This window comes from Silurus meridionalis, chromosome 15 (genome assembly GCF_014805685.1).
Source record: "Silurus meridionalis isolate SWU-2019-XX chromosome 15, ASM1480568v1, whole genome shotgun sequence".
Lineage (NCBI taxonomy): Eukaryota > Metazoa > Chordata > Actinopteri > Siluriformes > Siluridae > Silurus > Silurus meridionalis.
In genome coordinates this window covers 8,168,430-8,186,079 of record NC_060898.1, presented here as the reverse complement: position 1 = coordinate 8,186,079, position 17,650 = coordinate 8,168,430, and the positions used below count along the sequence as shown (strand labels likewise).

At 36.6% G+C, this 17,650-nt stretch overlaps 3 protein-coding genes across 6 annotated transcripts in view; 2 read left to right on the top strand and 1 right to left on the bottom strand.

Annotated features, from left to right (window-relative positions):
- The window catches only part of wdr38 (WD repeat domain 38), a 22,738-nt gene extending 14,563 nt beyond the window's left edge, over positions 1 to 8,175 (bottom strand). Inside the window, exon 1 of the mRNA XM_046868380.1 lies at positions 8,002 to 8,175. The gene's annotated coding sequence lies outside the window, so the exon portion shown is untranslated. The remainder of the gene's footprint in view (positions 1 to 8,001) is intronic.
- LOC124398279 (proteinase-activated receptor 3) lies at positions 1,968 to 4,822 on the top strand. Its single transcript, XM_046868378.1, has 2 exons — positions 1,968 to 2,160; positions 3,101 to 4,822. Exons 1-2 carry the CDS (start codon positions 2,106 to 2,108, stop codon positions 4,186 to 4,188), a joined length of 1,143 nt encoding a protein of 380 aa, XP_046724334.1. The 5' UTR covers positions 1,968 to 2,105; the 3' UTR covers positions 4,189 to 4,822.
- taf1c (TATA-box binding protein associated factor, RNA polymerase I subunit C) overlaps positions 6,590 to 17,650 on the top strand; it is a 26,592-nt gene continuing 15,531 nt past the window's right edge. For all 4 annotated transcript variants that reach the window (XM_046868377.1, XM_046868373.1, XM_046868376.1 and 1 more), the window contains exons 1-9: positions 6,590 to 7,011; positions 9,809 to 9,920; positions 12,836 to 12,888; positions 13,022 to 13,120; positions 13,222 to 13,277; positions 13,528 to 13,766; positions 14,316 to 14,444; positions 14,679 to 14,796; positions 17,465 to 17,536. In XM_046868377.1, coding sequence (XP_046724333.1) covers positions 6,877 to 7,011; positions 9,809 to 9,920; positions 12,836 to 12,888; positions 13,022 to 13,120; positions 13,222 to 13,277; positions 13,528 to 13,766; positions 14,316 to 14,444; positions 14,679 to 14,796; positions 17,465 to 17,536 — 1,013 coding nt within the window. In that variant the 5' untranslated portion in view covers positions 6,590 to 6,876. The remainder of the gene's footprint in view (positions 7,012 to 9,808; positions 9,921 to 12,835; positions 12,889 to 13,021; positions 13,121 to 13,221; positions 13,278 to 13,527; positions 13,767 to 14,315; positions 14,445 to 14,678; positions 14,797 to 17,464; positions 17,537 to 17,650) is intronic.

Genomic DNA, 17,650 nt, shown 5'->3' with positions numbered 1-17,650 from the left:
AACCCATGCATTTCATACATACAAAACAAATAAAACCATGCATGTCCATTAAGTTATGTGTAATAATGTGAAATGACACAGGGGAAAGTATTGAACACATGAAGAAAGGGAGGTGCAAAAAGGCATGGAAAGCCAAGACACCAGCTAAAATCAATCAGTAATCAGAACGCAATCCTGCGTGGGAACATCATGGTGTGGGGCTGTTTTTTTTTTTTTTTTTTTAAGCATTAAATACTGTCATACTTCATATAATTAAAGGAAGAATGATTCTTGATAAAAATCTGCTGCCATCTACCAGGATGATGATGAAATGAGGGTGGACATTTCAGCAAGACGATGATCCCAAACACACAGCCTGTGTAATCAGAACGCAATCCTGCCCCCCCCTCCAGCTATCAGCTGGTTCAGTCCCAAGTGATGGCCTATATAAAGGTGTTTCCCATTATCAAGGTGTCACACAAGAAACATCTCATGTTGGGTAAAAGCAAAGAGCTCTCTCAAGACCTTTGCAAAATTATTGTTGCAAAACATACTAATGGCATTGGTTACAGTAGGATTTCTAAACTTTTGAATGTTCCAGTGAGCACTGTTAGGGCCAAAATCCAGAAGTGGAAAGAGCATTTCACCATAAAGAGACCATGACCAGGTGAATTAAAAAAATTATTAGAAGAGTTGTATAAGAGCTGAGGACCACTTGTGGAGAGCTTCAGAAAGACCTGAAATTATCAGGTACAATTGTTTCAAAGAAAACAAAAAGTAATGCATTCAACCGCTATGGCCTGTATGCACACTCACCACGCAAGACTCCACTGCTAAAGAAAAAGCATGTTGAAGCTTGTTTAAAGTTTGCACAAGCCTGTGAAATATTGGAAATAATATAGTCTGGTCAGATGAGACCAAAATTGTACTCTTTGTATGCCATAATACACACCATGTTTGGAGAACAAATGGCACTGCACATTACCCTCAAAAACACCATACCAACAGTGAAGTTTGGAGGTGGGAACATCATGGTGTGGGGCTGTTTTTTTTTTTTTTAAGCATTCAATACTGTTATACTTCATATAATTAAAGGAAATATGATTCTTGATAAAAATCTGCTGCCATCTACCAGGATGATGATGAAATGAGGGTGGACATTTCAGCAAGACGATGATCCCAAACACACAGCCAAGGAAACTCTCAACTGATTTCAGAGAAAGAAAATAAAGCTGCTAGAATGGTCCAGCCAAAGACTTAAATCTAATAAAAAATCTATAGAAAGAACTAAAGATCATAAAAGATTCATAAAAGAGGCCACAGAACATTAAAGATTTGATGATTGTTTGTGTAGAAGAATAGACCAAAATCACACCTGAGCAATATGTGCAACTAGTCTCTCCAAACAGGAGGCTTTACATTACCAATAAATACATCATGTTCAATGCTTTTCCCTGTTTCATTTCACTTTATTACACATTAGTTCATTTATAGACATCTATAGTTTGATTTATTTTGTATTTGTGGATTACATGGGTTGTTGCCAACATCTGGTAAAAAGTTCATGTCAATAGCACCCTAAGAAATATATTTACTGAGAAAAATTGTGACGTTCAATACTTTTTTATCCGCTGTATAATGTCAACATTAATGCTAATAAGGTAAAGATAATGTAAAGATGCACAACTGCTATTATTGTGAGGCTAACTGACAGATGCAATAAGAATAAATATTATAAATAAATAAATAAATAAATGAATAAATGAATAAATGAATAAATGAATGAATGAATGAATGAATGAATGAATTAATTAATTAATTAACAGATAAAATGGTATGGGAAAGGGAAATGTGGAAAGGGACTGGGTTATGTAAGTGCTAAGGAATTTTGTTGCCAGTAGTTTTTGGCTATTGAGAAAAGAGAGAGAGAGAGAGAGAGAGAGAGAGAGAGAGAGAGAGAGCACACTTGGGGGAATTTTTTTTTTTTATTCTGACATCACAGCATGTTTAGACAAGTAGAACGTCTGACTCTTTCTTCTTCTTTTTTGCGGATGAATACGGCTGACGCTGAGAGAACTGTTTAGTCTTCAGTAACCCTTTGGGAAAGATATAACTGAACAGAAGCCATGGCAAATACATCCAGGACTATCCTATTGACTTTACTTGTAGCAATGACACAAGGTAAAAACTTTATTTTAACATTTCAAACAGCTATTTTGAACTTTTTTTTATTCTTTTTAGCTGTGTGTTAAATTGAAGACAATATCATAATAGTGTACATATTAAGCTTGATTGTGGTACAGTTATTTAACACTATAGTTATACAAGACTTATAAGTTTGTGAAAAGGTCACATTTTCTACATTTGATTGAATTAATTACGATGTGTGTATTGCATTAGAACAGTTACAACAAAATTAGTGGACTGATGACATTTTATATACATATACTATATGTTTAGTAGTGAATTTAATGTCTTATTTAAACTTAGTATAAATACAAAATACATTTCTGGATAATAATTAAATGCCTTATGATATTTAATGTGGAGAAAAAGTCCGGGAGGGTTGTGTGAATACAATATTACCTTCACAAGCTTATAGATTCACATAATATGTATGGTTCTATATTGGCTGGCACATACAAGCACTCAAGTACTACTGCTGGTGTTGCTATTAAAATTGTATGACAACTCTTATCACTATACGATTATATAAATATTGCTTGATGCAATTTATTGTCAGCGTGAACTACAGTAACACAGGAGGTGATAAAAAAAAATAGCTGCTGACAGAACACAAGAAAGTGGAAGAACTGAATTTAGTTTATCCCCCAATAATAAGACATAAGACTCAGGAATAATTAGACCATTAAATGAAGCACGGTTTCACAATGGACAGATACGTATGCTACTAAAACTTACACAATGCTGGAAATGAATCATCTTGGAAAATGTCTGATTTTTAACAAGTGACTGTTTCCAAGTGCATGATATTTGCCATCATATGGCATATGCTGAGGGCTAGTAGTATCGAGTCTTTTTAAAGAAAATGGAAATTTAATCTAGCAGCATTTTAATTAGCAAAGCACTAAAACCTAACTCCTTTTTTTTTTTTGTTTAGGTCAACAGCAGAAAACTGGCAGTAACAATACAAGTGTTATTAACCCAAGAACATTTCAGGGTCACGCCATCCCCATTCAGCTTCCTCTTCCTCCAAATTCGACGGAAATGCAAACACATTCCTATAAAGCTGTGGTTCCGGCCCTTAAATTGTTGGACAATAGCAGCGGCCAATACCTAAAGAGTTCACTGAGCACACGAATCATCCCATCAATCTATGTGGTGGCGATTGTCATAGGAGTTCCTGCCAATGTTGGCATTTTGATTTCGATTGGCACTAAAGTTCGTGTGGTATCAGTGGCCATACTGTGCTGCAGCCTGGCAGCGTCAGACCTCCTTCTCTTGCTCAGCCTGCTGCTCAAAGCACATTATCACTTTTCGGGCAATAACTGGACGTTTGGTGAAGCTGCGTGCCGTTTCACCACTGCCTGCTTCTATGGCAACTTGTATTGCTCGGCACACACACTAGCATGTGTAAGCATCAAGCGCTACCTAGCTGTGGTACACCCCTTCTTTTACAAAAGCCTTCCCAAGCGCTCCTGCACGGCCTGGACTAGTTTAGGGGTGTGGCTTGTGTTTTCGCTAGCAATGTTGCCCAATCTTCTAGTACATCAGAGCTACTACATCCCTCAGCTTGGAATCACCACATGCCACGATGTCCTTCCTATAGATGTCAGCGTTTACAACTTCCTGGTGTATTACAACATAGGGTTAACGTTATTAGGCTTCCTGCTTCCTCTGCTTATCACCACAGCGTGTTTTGCCTCAAGTGTATGGCATTTGAACCGGTCACACCATGACTGGAGTGTCTACATCAAGGCCAGCACGTTGGTCTTTCTCATCTTCGTCATTTGTTTCAGCCCAAGCAGCTGCATACACTTCCTACACTATGTACGCATATACACGAGCGGAGATGACAATTTCTACACCTACTTTAATGTGGTTGTGTGTCTCTGTTGCCTTCACTGCTGTTTGGACCCATTTCTGTTTGTGCTCATGTCTAGGACAACCGGCTCCCGGCTTTACTTTATGACACGCAAGGAAAGATGCTCAGCATTTCCACTTAAATTTGGATATTTTTATATTTGATCGAACCTTTATTGAAATTATAAATGAAGTCGGGGGTTGCTTTAGTGCAGAGAAGCTATATTTTTTAGCCAGAAAAATGAAGCCAGCAAGATCTATTGCATATCAATTTCACAAAAGTGACCTTGAAGATTTGTGAAACATAGAAACTGTTACAAATGTTACAAACAATATGGAAAAGTCTGCTAATCAGATGCAATGCATATTTGACAGCTTTAAGGAGTAGAAACAGATTTCTTTTCTTTTTTTTATCATAATTATTATCTTTGTAACAGTAGGAAAGAGGAATTAGCATTCAGATCAGGTGTGCAAAGACTCGGCTATTTGGTTTCAAACAGCTATCCATTATACATGGACAAAACATGGTGAGCCATTTGAATAGCCAGGACTATAAAGGGCCTATTGTACTACTGTGATGTATGTATGTGTGTGTGTGTGTGTGTGTGTGTGTGTGTGTGTACACTTAAAAAGTGTACAGAGAGACATTTTATTTGAAAGTGTATTGTTATGAAGGAGAAATGTGTATGTAAATATATTTTTACTGTAGACAGACTGCACATTTAAAATTCCTTTTATTGGTTTATAGTTTTCGTTGCACTATAACTATTACCACAAAAATAAATGCCTATCAATCTCAGCGAGTTTAGGACTGTTTATTTATTTCTATATTATTAATGTGGTCTTTTGTGCTACTCTGATGTTTCTTCTGTGACTAGTGATAAAAAGAAAAGTGAAGTATGACTAACAATCTGAACATGCCACGATGCTCTTTTTCCTTGTTTTATCTCTCATTTACTATATACCTTGTCTATTATTCTGTCTCTTTATGCACTCTTCCTGCCTACTGTTACATCCTGCATAACATGAGCATCATTCGACTTGCTGATAACCCCAAGTATATTTTACCATTCATGACCTTTGATCTTGTGTTCTTTTTCCTCCATATATCCTGTGGAGTTATTTTTTTGGTTCCTTTTTATTTATTTTTTCACTGTTTCTCAGCAGGGTTTGGATGTAAAAGAAACGAGGTTTGTGTACGACAAGGATGTGTAACTTGTTATATGGTTATATTACTGAAAAAAAAAGATGGTGGATTTAGTCACGGTATCCAAGTTTACACTCATGTTTAGCAAATTCATGCGCTAAACATGAGTTTTTCAACAACTAAACAGCAAGGTGCAAACATCCAGGGTGCATTCCCTCTCTGTGCCAAGTGCTCCCAGGACAATGTCTGCTTCCACTTAAACCCAGGATACTGAAAATAAATTAATCTTAGTAACACTTAGCACTGATTTTTCATTTCAAAATTAAATGACTTCACTTCACTTTATATATATATATATATATATATATATATATATATATATATATATATATATATATATATATGTGTGTGTGTGTGTGTGTGTGTGTGTGTGTGTGTGTGTGTGTGTGTGTGTTTCAACAACATTTTTGAAGTGTGATGAACATTTTTGAAGTGTGTGTGTATATATATATATATATATATATATATATATATATATATATATATATATATATATATATATATACATATATATATATAAAATATGACATAGGCAACAAGACACATCTGTTTGTCACACTTCAACAATGGGTGGGTTTTAACCATCCTCCATAAGAGGAGACTTTTTTAATGAATAGTTCTGAATGTCAACTCTGGGGTTTCACCACAAAAACCTTTGTTGTTAAAAAGGACAATCCATCATAAAGGTCAAGCTGTCTATGGATGAAAAGCAAGCATTTTGAAGCAATACATAGATAGAAAATCAATCAGAGCCCCAGAATGGGGCTAACTAATACAACAATTTGGAATGTCTTAAGAAACAAATAAAACACTGGTATTATAAAAAAACAGACAGGGAACAGGCTGGCCAAGGAAAGCAGTAACAGCAGTTGATGACAAAAATATTTTGAAAGCTGTGAAGAAAAATCTAAAATCAACAGTCAGTTACACATCTACACAGATCAGGGGTGAAGGTATCACAATCCATTGTTCAAAGAAGACTTCAACATCTCATCAAAGTAAAACCCATCCTCATTTGGATGACGTGTGATTATGAGAAATGTCCTTTCTACAGTCTTTTACAGTGAAGTTGTGGAACCAGGTGCTCCGGAGCAATAAATTAGCTCAACATTAGCTGTAGATTCAACAACAACTCCTCCATGCCAGAGCTGGTTCAATGATGGAGAAACAGCACATAAAGAATGTTTTTTGAGCATTAATTAAGAGCTTGTTTATCCTATAAGTGCCATTTGACAGTATACCATGACTATGGTCAGATTCTAGTATAATGAACTCTAAATGTAAACTTTAAAAGAAATCGCTCTTTGACTTTTATTTTGAAAAACCATTTCATGGCCGGTTCCGCCTCGCTGTGGGTCAGCTGATACCCTGCTACGCACGTTTGGCCGGAGCGCGCGGTTGCTGAGGGTTTGGTCCGTGGCCACGTGCGCTCTCGTTTTCTCGCGCGTTTTAACGCAAAATCGTGTGTAGCTGCGTCATATTTAGCTTTAATCTGTTTCTTATGTGAACCGTGTGTTTGCGTCGCAGTAGAAATTAGCTAAGGAATAACTTAAAAGCGTGATATCCCCACGTGAGAGCCGGCGTACGTGAGCCGGACATGCCTTAACTTGTCTTTAGCCTGGAATTAGCCGGTTTCGCTCTTCAACATGGATTATAAATTTCCTCAACAGCTTTTCCCACATTTTTATTTGGACGGACCTCCGAATTTAAAATGGACGCATGATTATGGAGGCCAGGGCTCCTACGAACGTCTGCTCGAGACAACCAGGGCATCTTTTCAGGTATTTGAAATATAGTTTATATCAATACATTTTGTTTTTTTTTAACCAAGTTAAACGAAATGGGAAGTGAATTCATTTAAATGTGAACATGTAATTCAATTTGTGTTTCTCTTTTGAATCCGTTAACGTCTCGGGTATTTCTGGGGAGGATCCAGAAAAAAAAGGAAAAAAAAAAAAATTCAACTGTTGTATGAAACAATTTGGTTAAATTTGATTTATTGTTCACTTTGTGAAATTTATTTATTTATGCGATTTTAATCCACGTGTTTGATTGTATTTCATTTTTGCTGGTATATTTACTAAATGTGTGCATGTTTTTGCAAAAAAAAAAAAAAAGGTTTTGAGAGAGTGATTAATCTTCAGTATCAGCTTTATCCTGGGAAGTTTCATGGTGGATCTAAAGCATGTGCTAGAAATACTGGGATTGGGGCAGGACACCAGTCCATCACAGTGCACCACACGTGCATTCAGAAGATGATTCATATCGAGGGCTAATTTTATGCTTCTCAATCCACATACCAGTGGGGTTTAAAAAAAGGGCTGGGTGGGGGGTGGAAACTAGAGAACCATCATACTAAGAACCAAAATACAGAGAACAGGTCTTGCTGTCCAGGTCACAATCATATCCTATAAAAAAAACAGGGGAATGTGTTTACACTTTTTAAAAATTGCTTAACTGCTATTAACTACCTGTTTTCTAGTACACTGAATGACTGGAAGACAGTGGCGGGCCGTGCATTTGGTACCTGGGCCTTCAGTGGGGATTTACCTGACTTAATCCACCTCTTAATACCACCACTATCACGTCACGATTATAGAAACCATCAATACAATACAAAATTGCAATATATCAACGCGTGGCATTAAAGAGAGTGAGACATTTCACATATGGAACTGTGCCACCTACATCATCTGGAGCAGTTCAGAATCAATATTTGTCTAATAACATGACAAAAACATTACAATGTAAATAAAATACAATCTACTCACCAAAGATGCAGACTCGTAATTTGCACCGCTCCTCAGAGGCCGTAAACCCGTGGTTTCGCTCGTATTCTCTGGTCTGGAAGTGGAGAGCAAACCCTTTCCCAGACTGAGAGACACTAGCTAGCTTCAGGGTTGGCCGACCTCCTCACGATGTCTAGCTTTTCTTGAAAATGTATTTTTAAGTATGTCTGAGACCAAATCAATTTCTCTTCCTCCATAGGCATTTAAAAACAGTCTAACTCTGATGTATTCATGTGTGCAGAGCGCTACATGTTTTGCCAGTCGAACTTGGCTGTTACAGTTTCCCTCTGACCAACCAATCAGAGGATGGAAAAATGCTACTCTGGGCCAGCTAGCTGTTGCTGTGAGGAGAATATGAAATGTTTGGTTAAAGAAACAGACCCGTTGGTAATATTCTCAATGGTAAAAGGGCCTGAAGTAGAGACTTTGAAGGCCCTGGGCAGATTTGATTGACATGGCAGCACAAAAAAATCTAACATCCACGTACTGGAAGCAGTGCAGCCAAGAGAAACACTACGAGATGAAGAGAATAAACTGTTGGGAATGAATCAATAACAATTTAATGGAACAAATAGAATTTAGGTTGTAAATGTAGGTCAGTGCTTCTGATAGTGTTTCCTGACCGCCTGCCACTGCTGCAACATGTGCAGATTATATTTATATGGGTGCTTCCTCCTTTATAGTTTGCTTTCTGGACTCTGTGATTAATAGCTTTTCCTGTTTTATAACCAATAACATATGACTGTTTTATTTGTCATATGTTCAGATGTCAGTGACGGTTTGTGCAATGAGCCTCACTTAAGAATTTAATTGTTCAAAAGGTCACTGACATCTGTACTTATGACACATAATACTTGAAGATAGATGGATCAAGCAGCTGATTCATCCCAGTGGGAAATCTGTGTTCGAGCAGTACAGAGTAAAAATGTATACCAAAAGCAATTTACAATTATAGATTACAATTATTTTTCTTTTGGCTTCTCCCATTAGACCCATTATACCCCCCTCTGTCCTCTACATCTGCCTCTTTCAAACCAACTACCTGCATGTCTTCTGTCACCACAACCATAAACCTTCTCCTTGGCCTTCCTCTTTTCCTCCTTCCTCAGTATTTTTCTACCAACTAATTTCTAATCCTGTCCATTCTCATCACTCCCAACAAAAACCTCCACATCTTCAGCTCTGCTAGCTGTAGCTCCCTGCTGCAGCTAGCAGAGTCTTTTACTCAATGTCAGTCTCTAAACCATGTAACATTGTTTATAACATTGCGTTATAAACTTTCCCTTTTCACTCTTGCAGATACCCTTCTATCACAAATCACTCCTGCTATCACTCTTCTCCACCCACTTCACCCTGTCTGCACTCTTTTCTTCACTTCTCTAACAGATGGATGAAAGATAAGAGAATACATTATATATGATATATTGGTGTGTGTGTGTGTGTATATATGGATATATATTTGATATTGGTTGGTTGTGCAGTGTGTATCTGCAAACCTTTTCCTTTTTCCCCATGGGTTTTTATCAAGATTTTCAGAGTAATAGTCTTCCAAACACATCCCAAGATCTGTTCTGTCTCACAAGACATCGGTCTGTCGTGGAGAAACGTATGTTTGAAGACCTTGCTCTCTGTTCGTAGTTACTTGGGCACAGCAGTAATGTCTGCTTTCAGTGAGTAGTTTTAGATGTTATCTGTAGGTTTCTTCTTAGGAGTTTCTGTATTTCATAACTCTCGAAGTTTCCTGTGATAAAAACGTGTGTTTAACAGCATATATCTGATTGTGTCTCAGACAGGGGTCGAGGAAGAGTTTCAACACCGGTTTCAACCACAGCATATGGTGGATGGAGAGGTGTGGGTCCCTACCGAGCCAATTGTAACACCACTTCTCTCTCCTTCACCAGGTAGTGTACAGCTCTTCCATCCACAATACATCCGTTTTAGAATTCGTTACATATCAAAATGCTCCCACTTCAGTGCATTATGATTTCACAGTAGTGCAGAGCGATTTTCAGAGCAAATTACAGTGTTTTCTAAAGGTCGAAAATAGAGCATGCATTGGTTTGGCTTCACATGTTTCAGAGGAAAAACATCTTAGTTGGAAGCTGTCGTATAGTAGAAGAGAGCTAGTAGGTGAGCTGGAATTAAGTAACCAAGTGAAAAAGGAAAAAAATACAAAAGTAAGTTAAATAAACTTTCCATATTTTCTGCTCAGTAGTGAGCAGAAAATATGGAAAGTCTAATTCTTACTTTAGCATGCTTTTTTTGTTGTTTTCTGCCATTCACTTTTATGTTTATTCCATATTTTATTTTCCATACTATTTTTTTTTTTTATCTATTCAGTTTTGCCAACTTTGACATGACCAAGTGCATGGCAGAAAACAACATGAAAGCAGGCCACAGGCTGAAGGTTTATCCTTCAATATGCTCATCAGGAGACTATAGAATTGTAGTGACAGCTGCAGCAACCCCACATCACCTGCTTCTGCTGTTGCTGATGTAAAATGGCAAGGAAAAATTCTCATTTATAAACCATAATCCTTTAGAGTAAAATCATGTTTTCTGTCCTGTACTACAAAACATAGCTACACTACAGTTTTACTATTACAATCCATGTTTTCCATTGCAGTGCAGCTCCAAGTAAAAAAAAAATCTGAGATTTAAGTAATAAATGAGATTGTGTCTGTGAACAAAAACTCTAAATTGGATTCAGGGCTCCAGACAAATTTTTTATCAAGAAGCAATTTGCTCCTATGAGAATAATATCAGGCAGCAAATTATATTTTAAAGTGCCACACAAGAATGAACTTTTAAAAATGTAAAACATTTACTTCCAGTCATCCTGTCATGTGCCATCTTTTTACACCATGGCCTGGGAACTGAAGCGATCAGGCGCTACAAGCATTTTTATGCTTTTGACTCTCACCATGTTTTCTTACTGTCTTTTTTTTTTATTATTATTATTTGTTCTGGTAATGAAATCAGTTTTTCCTGCAGTTTTTCTGCCCGCTTTAGAGCAGAAGTTGCAAAACATTTTTTGCGTCTCGTGATCTTACCTCAGCTATAAACTCTTGAATCCAAAAAGTTTTTCAAATGTTTTTGGCACATTTATTTATGTTTTCACTGACTGACAGAAAGATGGTCCTCTGTGTGTCTGTCGCGCTCCCTCTTTCCAACGCTGGCACAACTGCAGCCTCCTTTTTTTTTTTTTTTTTTTTTACTAACGTGTCATCAGTGGAAGAGTTGGACAGAGATGGAGACTGTTTGAAAAATTATGAAATTTTTTATAAATATGTGACAGACCATTCCTTACAGAACACTCACATAGTCACAACATGCAGATTATTCCCTCATAACGTGCACATTTATGTGGTCGCAGGTGGCGATCTAGGCAAAAATATTACTCGCAATTTATTATTTCACATTCTGGAGTACTGGGATTAAGCTAAACGAGTTAACCTGAGGTGATTTAAAGTCATCTGCATTTATTTATTTAGGGTTTGAATTTTGTAATGTTTTTTGGATTTTTTTTTCATATTTTTTTTATGTAGGATAAAAATTAATTTATTGTTTAAAACCTTATGTTAATGCTGGTTTCCTCCTGGTATAATTTTTGGCCAATTTAGCTGTCTATGGCAAAACTAACAGCTAAAACATGGACCTTTTATTTGTTCTGTTGGTGATGTGTTCATAGCCAATTTAGTGAAGAATTCAATGTTATTAATATCGCACTCATTAAAATCTGTGATCGATGCTATGTCTAATAGAAGGACTGTTACAATGGGAAAAAATTTAAATGAAGCATACACCAAAAACATTTATTACTTTGGGATCACCCCCAAGGATGCATGGGTGATTTCTCCTTGAACAAATTCCCTCATGCTGGGCTTTTTCTTTCTAAAACAAAACAGCAGTGGAGTATGCAAGATAAAGCATTTTGTGTAAATCAATATTTGTATTGTATTTTGCAGATGGCAAGTTGACAACCATGTTTAAAAAAAACATCTATTTAAAATATAGTTTTGACAATTTTTGTTTAAAAAATAGAATTTTTGTTCATTTAGATATTAGCATCTAGAATATATAATGAATTATTTTATTTAAATGACAAACATAAATGAAATAAACAAACATTCAAAACAAGCATTTGAACGCAGTAAAGCTGCAGTTAATCATGTTTGAAAACAGAAGTTAACTGTTGTAGAAATTGCCATTAAAAGGGAATGGAACAGAGAAACGCATAAAGCTAACAGGCTTAATTAAAAAAAAAAACCTATATATTTTCATATATTCATAATTATTATATCCATGCATGCATTGGTGTACAAATGCAACAGCATTCACTGAAAACCACAACAGTGACAAAAATGTAATCGTTTACGGCTTCTGTTAGTTGCTGCGTTTGATTTAGTGTTTGTTAGCATCATTTTAATAGAATCCATCACTGTCACGAGCGAGCTGATTGCGCAACCTCGTGCTTACGAGTCACGTTAGTTGTACAGATTTCTTTCCCCCCCCCTTCATCAATGATACCAGTGTGTATTCTTTTCTTGTGCTCATGCATCACTGTGGTACTTTCTTGCCACACTAGCTCCTCTTTGCATTACTTCCAGGTACAGTTTTCTTTGTTGCGTTTAATATAAAACGCTTACATGCCTTGGACTACGTTGAACTCACTTTTTCCTGCTGCCAGTTGACGCTGCACTGGCCTCCATTTTCGCAGACGTCTGTTATCTTGCTGTCACGCCAACCCGTAACTTTAGCAGCCCAACCAGCTCTCAAAAGTTTAGTTTAAATATTTGTTACATTTTTTTCCAAGGTACTGAAGAATTCTGTGGTCAACCTGTCAGTCCAGATGCCTTCTTTGAACATGTAAGTTATCTACATGTAACTACATAGTACTTTCAAATATTTCTAACATCTTTCATGTGTAGCCCAAGTAATTTTCCCCTTTTTTGTTTGTTTATTTATTTATTTATTTGTGTGTAAATAAATAAATAAATAGATGCAGTATTACTATGTGGAGCACTGCATGGATGCGTTCTCAGTGATGGGCCGGCTGCTCGGAGAGCACTTCACTTTTTCTAGAGGGCAACATCATAAGGTGGATTTATGTGTTTTACAAAGGTTGTATAGTTTTGTGTTTGTGTCAACGTCTATGTAGTGATATACTGTTTTTGTCTTTAAAATATATTTTTATTCCAGGAAGCTGCAAGAGTGAGTAATATGAAGAAATATCTAAACAACCTAAATAAGAAAAAGTAAGGCCCTTCTTCACACCATCAATCTTTTATTCTTTTTTTATTTTTTAAAAAAAGCATTTTTAGATTCAGTTTAATTTCAAAACTGTTACATTGTTTTGTTGAATTGTGTTTTTCGTTAAAGATTAGTTCCTTTTTTTATTCCATTTTATGGTGCCGTCTTATAGACCGTGTGTGTGTGTGTGTGTGTGTGTGTGTGTGTGTGTGTGTGGGCGCACACGCGTCATTTGATTTTTGTTTTGCTTTGCAGGTGCGAGTTGCAGCATTCGTTTCGGGCGAGCCAATATCACCATCTTCTGGGTGACATTATCCCCGACATTCCCTCCTCTCTCCTTGCAGAGCTTCTGCATGAGGAGTTGCGCCATCAGGAGGAACTGGAATACTTTCAACCAGCCACAACTGGGGGTGCCCTCGCCTGCCTTCCAAGTCTGGAATGTGAGAATGAAACCTTTCTGATTTATCCGAGTGAAGAATCTCTGCGCACCATCAGTATCCTTTTTCTTTTTGAATTTTGCAAAAATAACATTACAATCAGGCTGGTTAGTGTATTCATTTGATAAGGCTAGCTTTTGTGATAGAAACCTACAAAGCAATTTTAATCCAGTGCAGAGCATGTACACGTGTGGACATAGGAATGCTTCCGTATACAAAGATCTATTTGATGTAACGTTTGCTGTAAATGTTATTACATAACTTGCATTATGGTAATTAACACATTGCTTACCATGAAGTTTGGGTTTTATTGATTCCAAACATGAGCATGTTTATTTCTCACAATATTCCTTGACTCACACTCCTGATAACTGACATTAGAGCAAATACAAATAGTGTAGCTGATATGTCATGTCATCTATAGCTGCAGTCAGTAGCATTGGCAAAGTGTTGAAGCAGCTTCAGTACAATCCTTGCAATTTAGGCCTGAAGTTCTTTTTCATGCCATGTGATATAAATTGTATATGATCATCATGACGTTTAAAGTTCATATTTTGCAATCCTGCTTTCATTGTTAGTTTACAGTACTTAATTGTAGTTCTACAGATTTTCACCCAATGGGTCTGGAATTCAGTAAAGATAAACCTCCTGTTGTGAGTGTGGCAGAAAACCCTTTGTTCTTCACACTGAATGGACCAGTGAGGCAGGTCAGTGTGGCCCAGGTGGACGATGTAGGTAAGAATAATAAACAGTGGAGGTATATGATTGAAATATCTGTTGACAAATTTGCTGAATGAAATATAGCCTTGTTTTATTTAATATATTTCCATTGCAAATGGTACCCATCATGTTGTAATAACATGCAAATAGCGATTTTTCCCAAATTTTTTTTTTTTTTTTTTTGATTTTTGTCTTTTTACTGGTGACCTTTTGTGCCTGAAATTCATCTGTTTGTCTGTTTGTTTGTAGGATTTATAGGTTTGCGCTCAGATCATTTCTGTTCAGCCTGGTTATTAAGAAACTCTCAACGTCCTTGTCCAGCAGAAGTGGTGCAGTTGAAGGAACGTGCCACCAGCCTTAATGTCAGGTGGGCTATTGTTTGTTTCTTCATCTTTGGGGTGTTTTAATGGTAAGATTATTTCATTAAAGACCAATGAGAAGAATTGTGTGCAGATGCTTAGCATTCAAGAATGTACAAAATACAAATTTTATTAACAGTTAAAAGAATTGTGGCATCTTGGGTCATGTGATTAGCGCACACCTTCATGCATGTGAAAGTACTTCTCTTTGAATTCAATGATTTTATGTATCAGGATGCAATGAAAATCATCTGGTAATCATCTTAGCAATTAGGCTAATTTAACCTCAGATGAACAACACATGACACGTTGCACTGTCAATGTTTTTATTTTACAGAAATCAAACTAAACTTTAATGCTTCAACAGGATGTAAGGGACTAGGTAGCAGCCAGATGCTGCTAATTAAATGCTCTTGATTACTGATCATGAGCAAGTGTGACCACCTGTTATGGGGGGGTGTGTGTGTGTGTGTGTGTGTGTGTGTGTGTGTGTGTGTGTGTGTGTGTGTGTGTGTGTGTGTTTTAACACAAAGGCAAGGAACGACTCAGACTCTGCAGGCCTTAGTTAAATGTAAAATGCTCAAGTTCATGTCAGTACACTCAGAGAGCGACTGAAGTATGTTTTGTTTGTAAGGGCTGCCAGGGAAAGCCTTTTGTCTCTAACAAACAACAAAAAACAGGGCCACACATCTTAGGTTTGCAAGTTGCGTTTGATCAAAATATAAGCTGTATGAAATGTCTGAAATGCCATAATGCACAGTGCCTCATTTGGCTATGGCCAAACCCAAACATAGCATTACAGAACAAACACCTCATACCAACTGTCAAGAAGAATGGTGGTGGGGTGATAATTTGGGCTTATTTTGCAGTCGCAGGACCCGAACAACTTGCAGTCATTGAGTTGGCCATTAAGTCCTCTGTATACCAAAGTATTTACAAGTCAAATGCTTGTCTGGAAAAAGCAGGCCATTCAAGATCTTTCACTAAAACCCATGTAAAATATCATTTCATGGAGCATAGGTTAATTGTAAATCCTACTATTTTACTATACAGCATTGAAAATTCCTTAATTAGCTTTTTTATTACCACAATTTAAGTGCATTTTATAAGGTTATTTGTCTGTTTCTTATGATGGGGTTAAGAACTGGCTAAAATCAGTCAGGCAACACAGCTGCACTCTTATGCAAATTATACAGTAAAACCCTGTTGGACGAGCATAATTCGTTCATGAAAATTGCTCGTAGGTCCATTTGCTCGTACATTCGAACAAATTTTTCCTATAAGAATGAATGTAAAAGCGATTTAATCCGTTCCGAGATCTCATTCGATCGCTTATTTCTGCACTTAAAAAGTATTTGTAGCGTATTTTAACAAATACACCACAAATTACTGTAACATAAACATAATTTAACACTCACTCAGTAGTAAAGGTAGTGGTTGATTGCGAGTGTGAGACGCGCATTTCCTTCTTGGTTTCAGTGGTAATTCTATTTACTTTCTTTTTCCCAGCACTATCACTGATTTTCTTGGGAGACATTTTTTAAGATTTCTAGTGAAATAAAAATATAACTAAAGAAAGTTAAGATTTTGCTGCACTGAACAACGAGAGCGACCGAGCGATACGTCAACTAAGCGGCTGATTTCTTCCCTCGGCTGAAAGCGGGGAACCGGCAGCGTGGGTTTGCTCGTGCCTTTGAAATTTGGGCTCTTGTATCTCCGTTTGCTCGTACTATTAGTTGCTCGTACAATAATAAATGTTATTTATTAACACTCAAGTTGAATTCCTTTCCCTTTTCCTACGTTTTAAATTAAGGGAAACGTAATTTATTTGAGATCTTGAAAGCAAAGTTTCATCTAATGGCTGCAAAAAAAAAGTCCTGTGTGTGGTGACAAATTTGTCTATATACTAAATGAATGTTTAATGTTATCTATTCAATATTAAATTCACACTTACCAACGCATTTTAATATATTTTTTTGCTTTAAACATGCATGTTACAATCTTGAGTCATATATCTAGTCAGTAACTAGCTGTTATACTAAAGATTTAGACTGTTTTACAAATAAGCAGTAAAATGAATCGTTCAAATGCAGATAATCAATTCACCAAACCTAAATTTGCAAAACGTATCCTTGGTCTAATACATTTATCTAAGAAGATTAAAAATCTTGCTAGAAATGTTTAAAAAACTTTCACAGAAGATATTATTCCATTTATTTTTCTCCCTGTTTTTTTCTTTTTTTTACCTTGACTAAATAATTGATAGAGATTTTCTAAATTCAATTGTAATCAGTGAACATCAATACAGTATCGCCGCAGAGCAAAGCGTCTGTTTGATTATGATACTCGTCATACCGGTATGGGGAACCAGGGCATAAGAACATGTCTATATTATCTACAATTCAGTTGAATATTCAGCGTTGTTGGCTCTAGGTAGGCCTGCTTTAAAGTACACCATTCATATCGTACTTGAATGATTGTTTTATGTCTGAATTGCGGTTTGTGATTACATGATTAAAAAACGTCAAATTACCATTGGGGAGTTTAATCTCTGTACTACTTGGGTACATGCTCCTTTTATCTTCTTTTATATGTATATATCTGCCCATAGGGGGAAAAAAGACGCACTGTAAGACAAACTCCATGTCCTAATTTATTTCCTTATTTCTTTTCTAGTCCTCATGTTTCTGAGCAGCTTGTCATAGCCAGTGAGAGTGGAGCAGCCTATCTCTGGGTTTTGGAAAAGGGGTGAGTGTGTTTTTGTGAGAATGCATCTATGTGCTTATGCATGAAATGTTCTGAACTGATCATTTTATCAGTGTGTTTTGGAACTGTGTGTGGTAAAAAAAAGAACATGACGTG